This window comes from Penicillium brevicompactum (genome assembly GCF_028827555.1).
Source record: "Penicillium brevicompactum strain IBT 35665 chromosome Unknown utg000006l_segment0_segment0, whole genome shotgun sequence".
Taxonomy (NCBI): domain Eukaryota; kingdom Fungi; phylum Ascomycota; class Eurotiomycetes; order Eurotiales; family Aspergillaceae; genus Penicillium; species Penicillium brevicompactum.
The window spans coordinates 1929301-1947914 of NW_026623209.1; the positions used below are offsets into that span (position 1 = coordinate 1929301).

At 49.9% G+C, this 18614-nt stretch overlaps 5 protein-coding genes across 5 annotated transcripts; 2 read left to right on the top strand and 3 right to left on the bottom strand.

Annotated features, from left to right (window-relative positions):
* Positions 1-97: 97 nt before the first annotated feature.
* N7506_008937 (uncharacterized protein) lies at positions 98-928 on the bottom strand (the record flags this gene model as incomplete). Its single annotated transcript, XM_056958230.1, has 3 exons — positions 98-313; positions 367-704; positions 763-928. The coding sequence occupies 3 exons, from the start codon at positions 926-928 to the stop codon at positions 98-100; spliced, it is 720 nt and encodes a 239-aa protein (XP_056807620.1).
* Positions 929-8573: 7645 nt separating this feature from the next.
* Positions 8574-12440, bottom strand: N7506_008938 (DNA repair ATPase SMC5; the record flags this gene model as incomplete). The annotated part of the gene is made up of 7 exons (XM_056958231.1): positions 8574-9680; positions 9732-9859; positions 9914-9986; positions 10040-10930; positions 10989-11080; positions 11128-11899; positions 11967-12440. The coding sequence occupies 7 exons, from the start codon at positions 12438-12440 to the stop codon at positions 8574-8576; spliced, it is 3537 nt and encodes a 1178-aa protein (XP_056807621.1).
* A 199-nt stretch (positions 12441-12639) lies between these two features.
* Positions 12640-13017, top strand: N7506_008939 (uncharacterized protein; the record flags this gene model as incomplete). The annotated part of the gene is made up of 2 exons (XM_056958232.1): positions 12640-12747; positions 12829-13017. 2 exons carry the CDS (start codon positions 12640-12642, stop codon positions 13015-13017), a joined length of 297 nt encoding a protein of 98 aa, XP_056807622.1.
* A 499-nt stretch (positions 13018-13516) lies between these two features.
* On the bottom strand, positions 13517-15497 carry N7506_008940 (ankyrin repeat and BTB/POZ domain protein; the record flags this gene model as incomplete). The annotated part of the gene is made up of 3 exons (XM_056958233.1): positions 13517-15050; positions 15109-15194; positions 15261-15497. The coding sequence occupies 3 exons, from the start codon at positions 15495-15497 to the stop codon at positions 13517-13519; spliced, it is 1857 nt and encodes a 618-aa protein (XP_056807623.1).
* Positions 15498-16016: 519 nt separating this feature from the next.
* nimA (serine/threonine protein kinase nimA) lies at positions 16017-18333 on the top strand (the record flags this gene model as incomplete). The annotated part of the gene is made up of 3 exons (XM_056958234.1): positions 16017-16068; positions 16135-16187; positions 16246-18333. The coding sequence occupies 3 exons, from the start codon at positions 16017-16019 to the stop codon at positions 18331-18333; spliced, it is 2193 nt and encodes a 730-aa protein (XP_056807624.1).
* Between the last annotated feature and the right edge of the window lie 281 nt (positions 18334-18614).

The window sequence follows — 18614 nt, forward strand, 5'->3', positions numbered from 1 at the left end:
ACGGACATCACACAACGCCGAACAAAAGAAACCCATACAAAAGAAAAATCCCTTTTTTTCACAAATACAAGCTGAAGCTCTCAAGCTCTCAAGCCATTCAAACAACCAGAGCAGGGGCAGGACGGCCGGAATGGCAACCCCGCTCGTGGCGCTTCATGTTGCTGCGCACAGAGAAGGCCTTTCCACAGCCAGCGTGGGTGCAACGGAAAGGCTTCTCGCCCGTGTGGGAGTGGGAGTGGATGCGCAGAGATGAGGGGCGCGAGAAAGCCTTGTGGCAAGTACGGCAGATGTAGCGGTCGTGGTTCTGCTGGTACTGGGTTGTTGAAGAGGGGGGAAGTAGTGGTGGTGTTGCCAGGCGGGAGTGACTGGGGAGATGAGAGGCTGCTGAACTGGGAGAGGAGCAGGAGCGGGTGTTGAAGGGGCGAATGTTGATGTGGTGGGAGGGCGAGAGTAGTAGAGAGCTTGTTGAGGGGCGTCGATGGGTGAAGTGTAAGATGAGACGCTGGGAGCGGGAGAGGCGTAGGGTTGAGCGATGTGGATTGAGCCGTTGCTGGAGATGGAGGAGCGGTGGTCCTTGACCATCTCTGGTGATGCGCGGCTGTGGCCATGGCCGGAGCCGGGGCGCAATGGGGGTGTTGGGGGCAGCTCGTAGGGCTGCACCCGGATGTGACGTTCACCAAGTGGTGGTGAGAGACGTTGGCGCTCTGGAGTGGTGGTTAGATTTCTGTGTCTTGTATAGATATCTTGGAAAGGTGAACTCACTGGCTGAGTGCTGGCCATCGGCACGCTCCAGAAGAGAGGAGATAGAAGGCAGTGAGACCTTGGGCTCTTCGGCGGGTGGGGAAGGAGGCGCCGAACGCTTGTAGTAGCTGGAGTCCATAGGAGTATATGGCTTAGGAGCCGTGGAGAGAAGGCTAGCGAGATCCATGGTGTAGAGTGTAGAGGTTGGAAGTCCAGATGTGTGATGAACAGTGGGGGATGACACGAGGTTTATAGAAGTAGACCTCTATGATCGCCGGACGGTGGTAAAATTACGATTTACGTTACGAAGTGTATATTGATTTAATTCGCATTTCTTTTCGTTCCAAAGCTTATTTTAATGAAATTCTTTTAGAGTTGCCCCTTTGGGACTGGGCAGATGTTTAAAGGGAAAAAAGGGGGAAGAATTACGGAGAAAACCCAAAACGGGGGAAATGGGAAAATGGAAAAAAAAAGCAAAAGCAGGCTGGAGTGATAAATTGAGAGGGAAAAATGAAAAAAATAAATGAAAAAAGAAGAAAAAGAAAAAGAAATAATTCTTTTCGGAGATTAACGTGGGGAATGACGATTTGACCACGCGAAAAGCCGCAAGGGAAAAGCCTATCAGCCTTGCGGGATGTGCAGCCACTAAACCCAAAATGGGAGGCCGGAAACTCCCCGTTGGACAATTTCCTCCTCGGCTACGGTTAGTGCAGATCCTCTCAATCTTGCTTACCTGTCACATCTCTCCACCTAACGGTTGATCGTGCGATCAGATTTTAGTGTGTGATCGGCGGAGGGCTAAGAGTGTGTTGTACAGTGTGTCTGCTGATATTGATTCTTTGTTCCAGATCACCATGACCAGACGGAATTCTTTGATCATAATAGCTTGCATGTATTGTCCATAGATCCGGGGATGACACGGTTCAGGAGATCATTCTGTCGCGTGGCTATGGGGAAAAGCCCAACGGCGCAGCGATCTAAAAGGGAAGGTCACAAAGTAGTAGACTAACCCCTTTTGGGTCCCACCTCCGGAATTATCTTTTTGCCTGCGCGTAGATGCCTACATAACTTTGGTCAGAGCTTCCTATGTGTCTGTGTGCCTCACATTTAATTTAATCACTGTCAGTGTCAAATAAGAAAAAGAACGTGGAATGTGGGCGGCTGTAGGCGCTGGGCGAGACCAAAATGTGAATACCTGAAACAGTTAATCCATGGCCCCGGGCTCGCTTACACGAACCTTATGGAGTGCAGGAGACAGGGTGGTATGCAGGGAGTCAAAGTATATTTTTTTTTCTAGACACATTGTCGCGTACAATGTATTGAGCCTATCCATTTTTATGCATTTTGACTTTGGAGCAGCTGGTACGTGTGCGGTTTGATCGCTGCAGGATTGTGTATGGGGGTTCGTTTCGGCAGTGAACGTCTATACTGATTTAGAAGGTGACAAGACCAACGGTCGATCCCAAGACCCTGCTCCTGAAGATCATTCCTCGAAGCTCGGATTCAGGTAAAACGGACTTAGATCGGCGTTCTGGAACATTACTCCTATTCCTGTAACCCATTACCGCTTTCGCACGGGCCGTGCATGAGTTCTGCACAGGCGTCGATGGGGATTGGCCGTTGAAAGGGGGTTAAGACCCACAAGTCCTCGTGGAAGCGAGGGCCCCCACTCTTTAGCCCTCTTTAGCCCCATTTGGCATCTTTTAGCCCTTTTACAGCGAAGATCGCCGGTGACAGTCGGGCTTTTTTTGTACTTGTATGTCTTGAGTTTTGAACCCATGAAGCTACGAGTACGAGGTTTGTCGATCGATATCAAGTAGCCTCACAGCTTTTGAATACCGCCTCAAGATGCTTAGGCAACCCCAGTATTCCAGTCAGTTCTACTTCGTTTACTTCGTACTCCGTACACCTGTAAGCGTTGTCGGCGGATTATGTCTCACCTGATAGCATCATCATATCAATTGGGGGAGTCTTGTTCTAGAATGGCTCGAGCGTCAGGATCGCCCCGGACGTGGATCATGGGTGATCGGCCCCCTTGTCGGCACTTGGTAACGGATCGCCTATCCTCAACTGAGCCTGGACCCCCGGCCTTATTATTCCACCGGCAGTGATTGGGCGTTCCGTGGTTCTGTCCAGGATAAATGGTTATTTGACTCTCCCATGCTTACAGTCTGTGTTTGACTGGTAAATTGGATAGACAGCATCATCACTTTGACAGCAAGAAAGTTCAAAGCCGACGGTCGAGTAGAGCTCAGAAACCTTCATCGGAACTCACTTTTTCCTTTTTATGAAACCGGGAAGGATGCGATCCGCGGTGTTTTACCTTTGGGCTTTTACCTTTGCGCAAATGTTAATTCAAATGTTAATCTCGCTTCAAACCCATCCTCTCTGCCGCGTAAACCATACTTCGTACTCTACCCTTTAGATGCCACGTACGCAACTATTTTGGTCTGGATCGATAGTCGATTCAAAATGGGCCGAGGCACGGAGAACTCGTAACGCAGTTATTGAAGGGGGATCGTACTATCCTCTTCTGGCCATAGACCCGGGTAGGCAACGGACTCAGCCGTGATCGCTGATCGCTTCTATTTCCCGGGGCACTGGACCCATGCCACGCGACTCACCCCTTTTCTCCCATGGGCCACCAACTCGCCCCAAGGCCATGGTCGCAAATCAGTGGGGCTCCAAAACATTTTTATTTTTTTTCTCGCACACGAGGAAGTTGATGTTAATGTGAGGTCTGCACTGCTATACGCTCTATACGATGGTTGCCTTTTGGCGAACACATGGCACTTGCATAAACCATGCGAGACCAGCTGGTGTATCACATTCATGAAACCTCCCCAAAGTGTAAATTAAAATTAAAATTAAGAAGTGAAAGGTCCAAACTCATGACGAAAGACCGGCAATTCAGGTTAAAATAAATCAGGGTTAAAACACCGTATATCCGTCCACGGATCAGTTTACACTGTGAAACCCCCTCAAAGTGCCCGGCAAATCGTCGTAAATCACCGAATTGCTCCCCCAACCTTGTTTATGCCGATCGGGGATTGGTAGATCCGATCTTACGCTTGTCCAACTTGGGAAGGTGCTTCTGTTGGCAAAATGCAAGTACAAAGCGTACATTATGCAACATGCGACTGATTTCACGTGGCATCCAGCCCTAATCTGGTATCACACCCGATGCACTCTGCGTCCGATGAGCCATCCGCATGGTGATCCTCCCGCAACATTGTGCATTAGCATGTTTTCTGTTTAGCATTCTTTTTTTTTTTTTCGGGTTTTAAACTGTATTTGACGTTTTTACCGGACCTTCGAATCCTGCACTCAATTTACGTACGATCCTTCAACCTTCGGGAAGGTGGACCACTGTCTGAATAAGGTATCTGAACATCGAACTCAGATCCTCAGCTTAAAAATCAGGACCTGTCACCTATCCTCCTTCCTTTTTGAAAAGAGTGTTCGGTGGATCAACGAGGATCCAAGTTCAGGGGATAACCGCTGGCCATAGCTCCCACTCAGCCCATGATCGCCCGCCATCGCTAGGCGATGTCCATTTGCGGAATGCCTCCGATGCAGCCCTCCACGTAATGTAGTCGATTATTGTTTGTGCGTTTCGTGTTGCATTGGCCTACAATAATATTAATCTTATCGGCATACTGGTCCATATCTAGATTAGATTGATGATTGCCTGCACTGGTGATTATCGATCGGTACCGGGATCAATATAGACAAGGGTCGAGCTTTTTTAGAAAAATGTCTTTCTTGTTGTCTCTCTCTATTCATGGATGTACATTCATAGAATTCTTCATATTGAGTAACCGTACTCCGTACTCCGTATTCTGCTCTTACCTACGGAGTACCAGTATATTCCTGCTGGCCCCCAAATAGAACAGCGCAGGGGGTAAAAAAGCAACGTGTACACCGTAACATTCTACGTTTGACAGATGATCGTATCTCTCGTATAGCAAGCCGAACCCGAGACGTCTGAAAAATCAGGTAACAAAAAAAGAAAGAAATGGATGAATGAATCAATAAAGATTCCTGACCAGTAATCACCTGCTTCACCAGGACTTCCACCGAATGATCGACGATCGCTTCAGTCTGACAACAAAGGAGATCTCAAAGAAGGGGGCATCCCACGGAGCCGGGATCGACCAATTAATAATCCAGGGCTATTTGCTGCTACCGAATGATAGTTTTAGGATGATTTTAACTGGTAAACCCCGGGCTTGGCCCCAGGCTGTAGGCGTTGGAACTCGGCATGTCTTCACTCCGTGAAACAACGTCCCGTTCGTCAAGAGGCCACTAATGAGAGGGCTTGCCGGGATCCTACCGAGCGCGCTATTTCCCTTCTGAGTATAAACCCCGCGATCGTCGCTGGCGCATGGCATCTACGCTAACCCTATATATCACAAGCGAACTAGGGCCCTGTCTCTTGTCGCTGTTCCACTTTTCAACCTGGTAAGCATGGAGTATCCCCCATGTCTTCGTCTATTTTAGGGAGGTATTATCGAAGCTATCGTCATTTTGTCGTAGATCCTGCTTTTGGTCCTTTCTTTCACTGCACACACCCCTGTTCTGGGCTCCCCCGGTCTTGTAGGCCCTTGTACATCCGTAGATCGACACTCCGGCCTCAAGTCCACCCCTACTGTAAGCCTTCTCCTGTAAATGTCGTATCTGAGATATCTGTGATCGGCGTTCCGTTCGCTCCACTCGAGGTATGAAACATCCGAGAAACATCCCTGCAACAAACCCATGAAAATACCCGACCTTCGGTGGTTGGAAGCTCATATATCCAAATTCAGCCATACTCCCGGCCATAGTCTTCGGAGTGGTTTGATAGTCCTTTGATAGTCATTTTACTAATGCTGACATTACTCGAAGGAGATCCTGCCGAGGTTCTACCCTTCCAATGAATTGATGAATAGATTGAGGTTGCGTCTTTTGATTCCTTTGTTGGTCTTGATCGCCTTTTATTCATCCGGTCATTTAGATTACCGTCCTGCCTAATCGGGCTTCATCCCCAGCCACTGGGGGGGTCTTGACCCTTGACACCCTCTATTAAACTTCGGATCAGGGCTTCGGCTTCGGCTGCCGTGTTACGGAGTCGACTTCCACTCGACTTCCAACCGTTGAGCCCATTACGTCGTCCAAGGCCCAGAGCCGCTGAGTCAAGACTCTGGGATCGCTCATGCCCCGAAGTTTACCCCCCAATCCACATGGTCTAGAGTTTTAGCACGAGCAATCGTATGCACGCCGGTCTCCACGTAATCCAATCTCCGAAAAAGAGACTGGATGTAAGTGCAAGTATCAGCACGGAGTACGAGTACTACCTCCCAACACACCGAGGCCGAGGGGGAAGGGGGGTCTGATCATTTTCCCCCTCGCCAATCTCGCCAACCTCCTCAGGAACTCGCCCTCATACCGAGAGTTACAACTAAACCAAATGCATACGAGAGGCGATCAATGCGGTGAGCATTGATCCCCCGGAGGTGCTGGCAAATCCAAAGCCAAAGCCAAAGCCAAAGCCTATAAGCGCAGTCCAGTTCCGTACTCGATTGCTTGCAGCGTACATAGAGTTTGCATGCACGCGATGATCAAAGTGATTTGCAAAAATTCTTCCTTGTACTCCATATCAGACTCCAATAGTATGTCAGTATCGGGAGTCGGCGGTGGGCGACTATGAGTGGTTTTATGTGCGCGCTAATGGTAGATCCTACGTGATCGGCCGGTGATTTACACAGTCTTGTTTCATGTCGGCAATTGTTCTTCTCCTCGTGCGGGGATTGGATGGTTGGTTTTGATAATCTTCTTGAGAGGGCGCGTTGAGATCATACCTATGCAAGCATTATCCCGTATGCCTCTCTGGGCTGCCAGAGTCGCATGGCGTACTCCGTAGATCATCCTACCGTTGCATTCAGGCCCTGATTCCTTTTTGTTCTGTGCGTTGGCAAATTATACACCCCTGTCCGGTCCTGACCTCCTACCTTTATTCTTAGCCCCATAAACTTCTAAGGATTCGATGTTGGGTCACATCGATGAGTGTAATATTATATTCTGGGCTAGCTTGGATCCCACCTTCCAAGGTTCCTGGGTGTGATGCGCGCCACCGGCGGGTTGGAGAGGTGGATATATATTGCGCATATGTATATACGCACTCGGTGCCTTACCCAATGATACCTAGATACCAAATGAGTGTGGAATCAGAACCTGATGTTGGGATATGCATGGTAATACGCATACCAAGGATCAGGCACATCCAATACATATCCTTGCTGCACAGGCAGCCTGTGAAGCAATGTACACCGTAATACGAGTACTCGAGTCAGCAGGTCCAGATCTGAATTTCCCCCTGTGGCCCGAGATTGTGCGACCACCGTGCTACGTTGGGATCTAAACCTAAACCTTGCAAAAGCCCAAAGTATACTCCGTATACGGAGTAGACAAGTCTAGGATGTATTCTGTACTACTCGCAGGTCTATGCAGGTTACTAATCATATACGAGGGCTCCACGTTTGGGGGCCGTTTAAAAAAGAGGATCAAGCAACTAGCGGGTGACCAGTGCGTTTGGGGGCCGTGCAGACATGCACCTGAAACATGATCTATCGTTGTCTACAGGTACTACGGAGTACAGGACAATTTGCAGAATGCAGAGTCTGCACGAGAGAACATACTATTGAATGTGTACTCCGGAAGCTGGAAAGACTCAATTTCCAGGTGCGACATTCTGACTATACGAATATTACGAGGATTGGGGGCTTAAAGTTAAAGAGAAGAGAAAAAGACTCATACGGAGAACAGAGGAAATACTCCGTACTCCGTAGAGAGTACCATAATGTATACTCCGTACACCGTTCTCAGCTACTTTCTACCCAAGTACTCCGTACTCAGTACACTTAAGAGAATATGATTTGCGTTCGTAGAATAATAGACCAATAACTTAAAAAGCGTGTCGATCGAGCGAGTCAAAGCCAAGAGTGACCGGGATGTTAACGCCACAAGTCGGACAGAAACCGACGTAAAAAGCCCCAAAAGCCAGGCAATTTAGAGTTGGTCTTAGCGAGACGTACGCACTCTGTTGGCCGGCGATTGGCCTTCAATCCTCCGATGTGGATGATCTACGGAACCGCCCGTCGATCTGAGCTCTCCCTTTCTTCTGTGTCATCTGTGTCTTTTGCTTTTTTCTTCTTTTTTCCTTTCTTTTTTTGGGAGCCTTACATTAAGCGAAGTGAGCTGTTGATCCTTGTACAGCCAGTAATATGACCTCAGTATGGAATTATCAAACCGAAAATCCTTCCAGAGGGCCTCCGGAGGCCCCCGGCTAAGGGGGGGGCTGGTCAGCCCACTTTGCCTCTTTGACCTGCTCGCTTTGGACCCAATGTGATGTTAAGAAACTCTGCTTTGCCCTCATTGTGGGACCTTCGAATCATAACTACCGAAGCACAGACACGGAGCGGCCGATCATGCATATGGAGCCGCAGTCTCTTCGTACTCCGTACCCATGCCTCCCAGTTGGGCAGGTCGTGACTCGGGATCTTCGCGAACCAGTTTCACCTGATCTTGAGACGATCTTCTATATTGATTCTGGAACATTGCATACGTCGCTGTAGACTTGTAAATTGAAATAACTTGGAGCAGAAATATCCTCTGGGAACTTCGAGATGTAGAAAATGTGAGAATGGGAAAAGCCGCTACCGGCCGAAGGGCCGGCCGAAAATGGGTATCGAGAGGCGCACGCGGTTGAACCCAACAGAACCGACAAAAACAAACCAAAAAACAAACGGAAATAAACAAAGAGTGTTCAAAAGAGAAAAAAAAAACCGGGTTCATTACGCATAGACTGGGGCACTCCCTTGAATGGGAAGACCAACCTCCTTGCCAGAGAGTGCGGCCATCTTCCGAATGGCTTCCTTGAAATTGATCTTGTCATAATCTTGGGGCATGTGCTCGCCGCTGTAAATGCAAAGCACACGCATGCCCCGCTTGTAAGCGAGACCATTGAGAAGCTTCGGCGTAATGAGGAAATACTGGCCACCCCCGCCCCCGCCGATCGGGTTGCCGTTATTGTCGACTTCGTCCGACTCACTAGAGGCGCACGCAATATCGACCAGACGCCCGTGGACCATGCGCTCATTACGCGGGTCCATACCCTGGTTGATCTCGTCCACCACACGGAACGGCGAGGCGGAAAGCGACTGCAGCGCCATGAGGTAGAAGATGGTACTCACGGCGCGCTCGCCGCCGGATTGACGGTGCGAGTTCAATACGGACAGGGGCGCGTCCTGGCGGAACGCGACGTGGATCACAATCGACCACTCTGCGAATTCACTCACGCCGGGCTCGCCATTCGGTCCAGGCTCGCTTTCGGCTTTGCCTAGTGTGACCTGGCCTGCGCATCCGATGCGTCGGAAGGAGTCAGAGAATGCGTCACTGATCTTTCCGATGAGTGCCTCCAGCCTGGGCTCCCACACATTGCGGATTTCGGTAATGGCTGCGCTAAGTTCGACGAGCTTGGCCTCGAAGTCGGCGAGTTTGGTGCGTAGCTTGTCAATCGTCTTTTCGCGGGCTTCGAACTCCTTGACCATGTGATCACTTCCACCATGAGTGAATTGCAGTCGGGCTACCTGGGATTCGATATCAGCCTCTAGTCGAGCGATATCATGATCATTGATTTCGTTCATTATCTCAGGTCCGCCGGGCAACCCATTGACTTCTTCAATGATCCTGAGGGCCTCTTGTCTCTCATTTCGGGTCTGGAGCTTGAGCTCCCTCAGCGTGGCGGTAAACTTCATCAGGTGCTCTCGCTTCTCGTCTAAAATCCTCGTAGTCTCGACATTGCGTTGCCGCAAGGTCTGAAGGTCCGAGTTGGCCTCCAAAAACTGGACTTGGATCTTCATCAGCTCTTCGTAAGCTTGACGGAATAGTTCGACAGCGTCCTTGGTGTTGTTAGTTAGGTGTATCAAAGCGACTCGGAAGGGATTACTCACGGCGTATTCGACTGTAGCTTCAGCCTTTTGAATAGCAAGATCGTCTTGTTCGTTGCGGTAGGCACGAACTGTTTCTCGTACAGTATCAAACATGGCTGTGACACTTTCGAGCTTGGCTTTCTGGTGGGCTGTGGATTGTTAGACATAGCCTTTCACAGGAAGACAGCAAGAGAATGACATACAGATCATTTGGGGAAGTGCACGGTATTGAGTGTGTGCGGTTTGTTTTTCGTCTTTCTCGCGCTCGATTGCTCGCTGTTGGATAGGTTAGTGACCAGATATAAGCCCGGGAACAAACAGAGTAATACCGTTTCTTTTGCTAGCTGCTCCATCTCCTCCCGTAGCTTCAGACCTGTGTTCTTGCTGGTTTCAAGCTTGTTGCTGATCTCAGTGAGTTGCTCGTTCCACTGAGCGATATTTTCCTGATGGCTACGTTTGAGGCTCTGATCAACAGGCTGTGAAGTCCACACCTTGGCAGGCTGGATCTGTCGAACTCGAGTGGATGTGGCACAAGGTCCGTACTCTCTGCGCCGAGTAATGTTATAGCTGCTCTTGCCGGTTACCCAGGCGCTCAACGAGCTGTCTTGCAGACGATTGAAGACATCTTCGGAGATCTCTCTGAACGCAATTGGAGTGGCATGCAGGTTTTTCTCGCTGCAAAGCATAGCAATCACGGGATCAGGTCCAGCAAGCAAGTCTCTCGCCCAGCCATCAAACCCTAGTTGGCGGATTTGATCGTTTGGCATCGGGGGACTCATCCTGTCTAGTGACAGTGAGCAAGTTCGGATGGAAATATCGTGGAGCTTCATGCCGTGGATAAGCTCTCTTTGCATCGTGCGGAAGTCATTTCGGTTTTGGGTCGTAAAAGAGGTAAAGTCTGTCCTTTGGAATAGAGACTCGATAGCATCGGCAAATTTGGGGTCGGTGACCGAACATGTCACGATGGGTGGACCAAAAACTTCTTGTTCAAACTTGTTCTGGTTTTCAAGAAGCCATTTATACGCTCTGAGCGTGTCCCTAGATATTTGTTCAAGCTTGATCTCTTGTTGACCAGCTGCCGAGTCCAGATTGGCCAATTGGGTCTCAGCTTGCTTGATATCCCTGCGCACCTGGTTCTGTTCTTCCAGGAGGGGAATGTGTTGGTCTTTGATCTCTTGGGCACGCGTCTCCATGGCTCGCCTCTGAAGTCGCTTCTCTCGCTGTTTCAATCATTAGCAGGTGTTCTAGATACCGACAAACAAGGCAAATTCTTCTTACCAGACTCTCGTTGAAGACTTCTGGATCGAACTCAACGGCCTCATCATTCAACTGGCGTTGAAACTGGTTGATCTGCTGCTGAGCCTTTTGTGCTTCGGCCCGTTGGCTTGCGCCACTCTTTTTTCAGCGTCGATTTTACCGTTGATCTCCGAGATTTTCGCGTCAAAGTCGTCAATCAGTTTGCCCTTTGTTAAGGTGACCTTGGACGCCTCATCAACAGCATCCTTTCGATCATCTCTCGCTCCATTCAACTCTTCGATGTAGGCTTCTTTGGCCGTTACTGCACGGAGAACAGGCTCAGTTTCTTCCTTGAGCTGCGCATATTCAGCATCCAGGTCTTTTTTCTCGGCAATCATAGCCTGTGTGGCCGCTACATGTTCTTTAAATGCGACGGCCGGTCGACATTTTTTGAGCATGGCGATGGCTTGCTCGATTTCAGCGCGTTCGCGCATTCGTTCAACGTCTGCTCTTTGCATTTCTTGGCGGCTCTCCAGGTTCACCAGAGTATCTTTATCGCCCCCATTGTCAAGCTCTAACTTTTTCTGCTTGCTCCTAAGGGTTTTCAGGTCATCGTGCCAGCCCAGCATCTCAGGGCCAGCTGCTGCCCTCTGTGTGGAGTGGAGAAGGTCAATTGGAGTGAGTGCAGCAAATTCGGCGACTTTGTCCTGGGGTAAAAACTGGCACAGATTGTCGACTTGGATGGCGAATGACTGAGCTAGTTTCAATACGTCGTTCTTGGAGGCCGTCTGGCCATCAAGCAGGAACGAGCTCTTATTGCCATCGCGCTTGATCGTACGCTGAATGATGGGGTTGTGACCAATCTTGGGTGGTCCACATAGCTCAATCTCAATGATGGCTTCTTTGTTGCCGTGCTTGACAAACTCGCCTAGGTCCTTGGCACGCCCCAGGTGCTAAAAAACACATATATTAGTAAATGATACACTTCAAGATTATGAAGGGTGTGGCTATCGCTCTTACCTGTGGGCCCCATCCAAGACCCAGACAAATTGCGCAAACCAAGGTGCTTTTGCCCGTACCGTTAGGACCTATCACCATATTCAACTTCGGGCCTGGGAAAAACTCCGCGGAAGTGTAAGTGACAAAGTTTGTCACTTTGATGCGCACGATGGCACCCGGCTTGTAGCCACCGGGACCCAGGCCGTCGTGAGGTGCGACTTGAGGAGGGTTGGCAATCGTCTGTGAGGCGCTGGAACTATTGCTTTCTGCATCGCTTTCTCCCTCTCCATTTTCGTCGGCTTCGGCTTCGTCCTCTTCTTCTTCGTCTTCTTCGGCGTCCTGATCTTCAGTAGGCTCGTTGTCACTGTCGGCGGGGTTCAAGCGGGGACGTTTGGCACTTGATGCGCGCGAGTTGGAAGTTGACTCGGACTTGATATCGTCTTCGTCTTCGTCTTCGTCCCGGGGTCGCCGACGCGAGAGATTTGGTGACTCCATGGTGAGGTGAGTTGCTAAGGAGAAGTCATGAGACGCTCGGAAGACTCGAAAGACTCGCTTTGTCAAAACGTTCTTTGTTCGTTTCAAACGCGACGAAACGCGTGAGCGGTGATCAATACTAAGCCTAGTTCGGGTAGGCGGTGGGGCGTTACACGGCAAATTGATGGCGAGCAATCACTTTCTATCTACAACATTCAACATGCCTCCAAATGTTAAGCGGCTGATATTGACAACTGCGGTCGTCTCAATCACGATCACGGGCACTCTCTATGGAGCTGGTTTGAAAACGAATGAGGAAATTGCCCAGGTAAGAGCCAATCCATTGGACCGGAGCTATCCGACTACATCTTCCATTTGCGAAGTCATAGCTAAGCTCGCTCCCACTCAGACAAAGAAAAGGCAAGAAGAATCGACTTTCGATGAGCAATACAGAGCTCTCCAGGGCATGAGATCGAATCTCGTTGCCCGGAAAGGCATACTCGAGAACCAAATACAAGACTTGGATGCACGGGTGCTGGAAAAGCAACAGAAGGGAATCAGCAAGGAGGATAAAGAGCAGCCGCCAGGTGGACGATGATACGAAAAGTGCTTTCACTTCACAGAACTCCGCACCCGAATATCACTTCTCCGACCTCTATGGTAAATCCAACCACCGATGCGACGGGCGTCTTATACCAAGGACAACGTTTTGCAATGGACACAACGATTTTCGTTACCATACGAGACCAAAAATCAGCATGAACCTTCCAGTTGACGGGCCTTACGCGAAGCTAGCCATACTGTGAATGTATCTAGTCACCAACACCGCAACCGCCCATCGCCCGTCACTGATCGATCGCCACTGGTCAAACCGAACATTGAGCTTGCCTGACAAGTGTTCACACTTGCCAACTAGCACCTGGAAAACTTGATTCAAATTTGCATATAATTGAAGCGGCTGTATATTTTATCTTTCTATCAAACAGTGTATATGCGCCCTCTCCCTCCCTGTGTATAAAGTGGCTATGTTTCTCTTCATCAACATATAAATGCACATGCCTGCGATACCAGGAGGATCGCCGAGTCCAAATATTTACTTAAGCTTCAAGGTTGAGGCTCTCCAACAAATCATCCAGCTTCTCAAGAAGGATCTCATAATTCATGGCATCCTCTGAGAATTCATCCACAACCAGCGCACCGTCTAAAGCGCGGATCTCCGGTTGCTCCTCCTGTGGGAGATGGGCCTGGCGTTCTGTCGTCTCCTTGGCGATTTCAAGTGTCTTGACGCCTTCTGCGAGTTGCGTATCGACTTCTGACTGTTCGTCCGCGTCACTGTCATCTGACGGTACATCTTCGTCCATCATCTCATCGAGACCTGCTTCGTTGAAGCGCAGTCTGAAGCGCTCCCCGAGGTAGAATCGAATATCATCCAGCATTTCGATGGAATCGGTCTCCTGTCTCGCCTTGATTCGAGCCGCTGATTCTTGTATCAACTCTGCAAACTCGGGAGTATCGATGTGCGCTTCTAGGCGATATGCCAGGTATCGAGCAGCAAACTCCTCCAGTCGCTGTACACGTGTTAACCATGCTGCTCGGACAATTGAATAGATATCAATGTCGTCTTCGTCGGTTGTACCCCGAGTTCTTGCAGCCTCTGCTTGAGACATTCCGGCACTGCCGAGGGTGCTGATGACGACCGCTGCCTTTGTCTTCAATTTTTCAATGAACAGCATATCTGCTGCGAACAGAACATCGACGGCGATTTCCAGAGGGAAATCGGCCTTTTCCGTGTAGAGGAACGTGAGGATGATTTCCAGAACTTCGGGCGAGCAGTCGACATCGATAACAGTCAGCTGGTCTTTGACATATGCTTCACGGAAGGTGGATGAGAACATGGTCTGGAAGAACTCGGAGCGCAACAGCATTGCACGATGGCATGGGAAGATGGTGGATTTCGGTCCCTCGGTGGACACACCATTGCTTGTTTCATCTTCTTCGTCGGGGAGATCATCCGCTCGTAGGAGAACATCGGCGAAGATTGCGTTGTTCCGACTCCATTTGGTATCGTTCGCCTTTGAAGTCTCCACCACGATTTTATTTCCCAGCACATTCTCCCGGAACCATTTATCCATTTGATCTCGACCCTTGGAGATCTCGTCATTTCGTCGTTGCCGGGCACGCCTTCTATCTCCACTCTCAAGTATACTATCGGGAAGACTGGGAATATCCAGGTACTTGGAGATTCTGTCCACTCCGGCAAAGGTCTCGGATTCAGTGAACCCTGTACCTGGTCCACTCCTCAATTCTCGAGGAGCTTCTCCAAAGTATAGATACTTGATTGCAGCGCCAAATGCTTCGGGTGGAATAGTGGAAGGGAGCTTCCATGTTGCAGATTCTGGTGCTGCTGCCAATTTGGCATGGAAGTACGGGGAACGAGCCGAGAGTATAAATTTGTGGAGGTGAAGCGATTGGTCGGACGCAGTCACAACAATGTCGGCCGTGACAGGTGATTCCCGCACCAAGAGGGATGTTATATGTGCAGCGAGTGGCTGCAAAGGGTCTGTGGATTTAGAATAATCATACTCGAGAAGGAGGTTCCGTATGCGGTCATTCAGGGCGTTATAGAGGCATCTAAGGAATTTTGTGATTAACTCGACAAATCTATACCAGGATTCAATATGCAATATACCTTTCACCTTGGAATGTGTCACGCTCACACAGTGCACCGGACTCGAGCAGCAGCTGGGCGGTTTCGTAATGTCCGCACAGACTCGCCTTTCGGTTGGTTATTATATATTGAGGCGAAGGACTTGGCACACCGAGGTTCTAAATTGCACTCACTAGGATCAATGGGGTGTAATCATAAGGATCACGGGCATTGACATTTACGCCTTCAGAGATTTTCTCTTGACAGACTTTCAGATCACCCTGACGACATGCATTGCATAGTTCCCGAAACGGCGCACTGAGATCCAGGGGATTGTCATCCTTGATTGTGCCATCTTTGATCAGTTTCTTCTCCTTGACCAAGCTGATTTCCAGCTGATCCTTCCGCAAAACTGTCGGTTCGTCCGCCATCATGCAGGTTGCCGACAGCTTGAAGTGGGATACAAACGGCGGGGATGTAGAGGCCGCTTATCGATAAGGATCATGTGACCCGGTCCGAAGGGAGTCGGGGTTCGAGTACAAAGCATCTCATAGCGTGGGTAGCGAGGTCCAATTGATGTATATGGCTACTGTGAGATAGAGGGGGTAGCATGATAATGTATCCAAGATGACATGTATAAAAGAAAAAGCAATACATGTTAGAAATTGGCGAGGAACGTCATTGTGTGTTCTGCCTGAGGATCTACCTACCGCCTGCTTTGCGGAGTAAAGCGCCATAATTGTGGTTGCATAGCAACGAAGCGACCAAACACCCCATCTTCAATTCCATTCATATTGCCTACTTTTCCCTTTAATCTTCAATCTTGAATTCTGCAATCCCAAGCCTTCACTTTACTAACAACAGGATCTTGTTTTTTTTTTTTTCATTCCGTTCATGCATCATTGACTCTTCCACCTTGTCGCTTTTCGTCCAACTTTCAATCTATAGCCATGGCGATTGCTTTGGCTGAGGCCGACAAGTATGAGATCTTAGACAAGATTGGTATGTTCACTGTGGAAGAACTACTATTGATCTTAACATGATAGAATACTAATTGTTTCGTTCTAGGCTGTGGTTCCTTTGGAATCATTCGCAAAGTCAAGCGCAAGACTGATGGTTTCGTAAGTCTGATTGTGTGGTCGCAACGTGTACCCGCCCAACTAACCTTGCACTCTATAGATTCTATGCCGAAAAGAGATCAACTACATCAAAATGTCCCAAAAGGAGCGTGAGCAACTCACTGCCGAATTCAATATCCTCAGCTCCCTTCGTCACCCAAACATTGTCGCATACTACCACCGGGAACATCTCAAGGCAAGCCAGGACCTGTACCTCTATATGGAGTACTGCGGTGGTGGAGATCTGGGTATGGTTATCAAGAACTTGAAGAAAGCAAACAAGTACGCCGAAGAAGAGTTTGTTTGGCGCATCCTCTCCCAGCTGATCACTGCTTTGTTCCGATGTCACTATGGATCCGACCCAGCTGAAGTTGGTTCGAACATTTTGGGACCAACTCCCAAGGCCTCTGGTCTAAAGGGCAAGCAAGGGCAGGTCACTATCTTGCACCGAGACTTGAAGCCTGAAAACATTTTCCTCGGTTGCGACAACACCGTCAAGCTTGGTGACTTCGGCCTGTCCAAGCAGATGCAATCCCACGACTTTGCCTCGACCTACGTTGGAACCCCGTTCTACATGTCCCCCGAGATCTGTGCCGCCGAGAAGTACACCCTGCGCTCCGACATTTGGGCGGTCGGCTGTATCATGTATGAATTGTGCCAAAAAGAGCCCCCTTTCAATGCTCGCACCCACATTCAACTAGTGCAGAAGATCCGTGAGGGCAAGTTCGCCCCCTTGCCTGATTATTATTCGCCGGAACTCAAGGGCGTTATTGGAAGCTGTCTGCGCGTCAACCCCGACCAGCGCCCGGATACATCTAGTCTGATTAACCTTCCCATCATTCGCTTGATGCGCAAGGAGAAGGAGGTGGTCGACCTCGGCAAGACTCTGCGCCGACGCGAGGAGGTCGCAGTCCAGAAGGTTCGCGAAATGGAGCAATGTCTGGCGAAAAGAGAAACCGAAAAGGCGCAAATGAAGGCCGAGCTTGAGAATACCGTTCGAAGGGAATGGGAGGTCAAGGCACGCCTGGAAATCGATCGCCAAGTCACGAGTGAGCTCGATCGCCTTCGCAAGCGTTTCGAATCCGAAGTTCAGGAACGTGTTTCCATCGAAGTCAAGAAGTACAAGAACACAAGCGCAAACAGCAACCCCCGCGATGATGTTTTCCGTACTAGCAACCAAGGGTCGAACTCCTCCCGCTCTAGCAACCAAGGATGGCGGTCATCCAAGTCTTCAGCGACTATGACCGATGATAGCGACAGCACCCCTTCCTCCAACGATACCACCCAAGTGTCACTTGGTTCACCACCATCCAACAAGCGGAAGCAACCCAAGAAAGAGAACCGAACTCCTTTCTGCCGTTCCAAGACCGTCGTGGACTCGCCTGTGGATGTGCAGATGGCCGAGCCTTCTCCCATCTCCATTGCCTCTCTTTCCCTTTCGCCTCGCCGTACCTCCGCCCAAGGTGGCGCTCGCAACATTTTCGCAGAGGCCGAGCGCAACAAAGCCAAGTGGGAGCCCACCCTGGCTTACTCCGACGATGAGGACGACACTCCTGACTTGCCCTCACCCACTCGTCCCAAGGTGAAGCCTGACCCTTTGAAGGCGCCTCGCCGCCCTCTCCTGCGTCAGAACACCGCTGCTTTCATGCAGAAGCTCAGCTCGCAGCCTTCCCTCTTCCCATCGGGCGGTACCCGCCTCCCTCAGTCAACCAGCCAGTCTGCTTCTCAGTCTGATGAGCGCAGCGTTAGCGTCAACGACAGCAGAGCGAAGTCTCCCCACCGTCGTCTCACCAAAATTCCCTCGTCCGCAAATCTGGCTGCTGACGCCGGTGGCTCGCCAACTCGCAAGGGTAGCTCCAAGCAGCAATCCCCCAACAAGACCGCCGGTGGTGGTGGCGAAGAAATGTTTAAGGCTGTCATGCAGCGCAACCTGGGTGGCCGCACGCTTGTTGAACTCGCTCAGGCCAGAGCCGGAGGTCGCTCAATGGATGAAGTGAAGCGCTGCGCCAGTGACTCCCGTGCCAATGGCCCTATCATGAGCATGAAATGCTCCGAGCGCGAACCCCCTGCCATCTGGAACCCTGAAATGGATGACATGCCCAGTCCTTTCCTTGCTCGTGGCAAGAAGGTCATCCGCAATCTGCGGTAGTCTCTCTATTTTCCTTTACTCTCACCTACCCTACAGTTTCGGTCTGTTTTCATGTTTATGGTGTTCTGGATCTTCGGTGCGATTGGAGTTAGACTCGGATGGAGTCTTCTTTTCTATTTGGTCTCGGATTTTTTCTTCTTTGCTTTCTGCGAGAACCCCCTTTTTCCCGCTTTCCTCTTCTTGAGCATACTTTCCTACTACGTCGTGGAGTTGGCTTTTAATTGTGTTTTGGGTGCATTCTTGCGATGCAAGACTCGGAGTTTGATACACTGGCCCTTGAG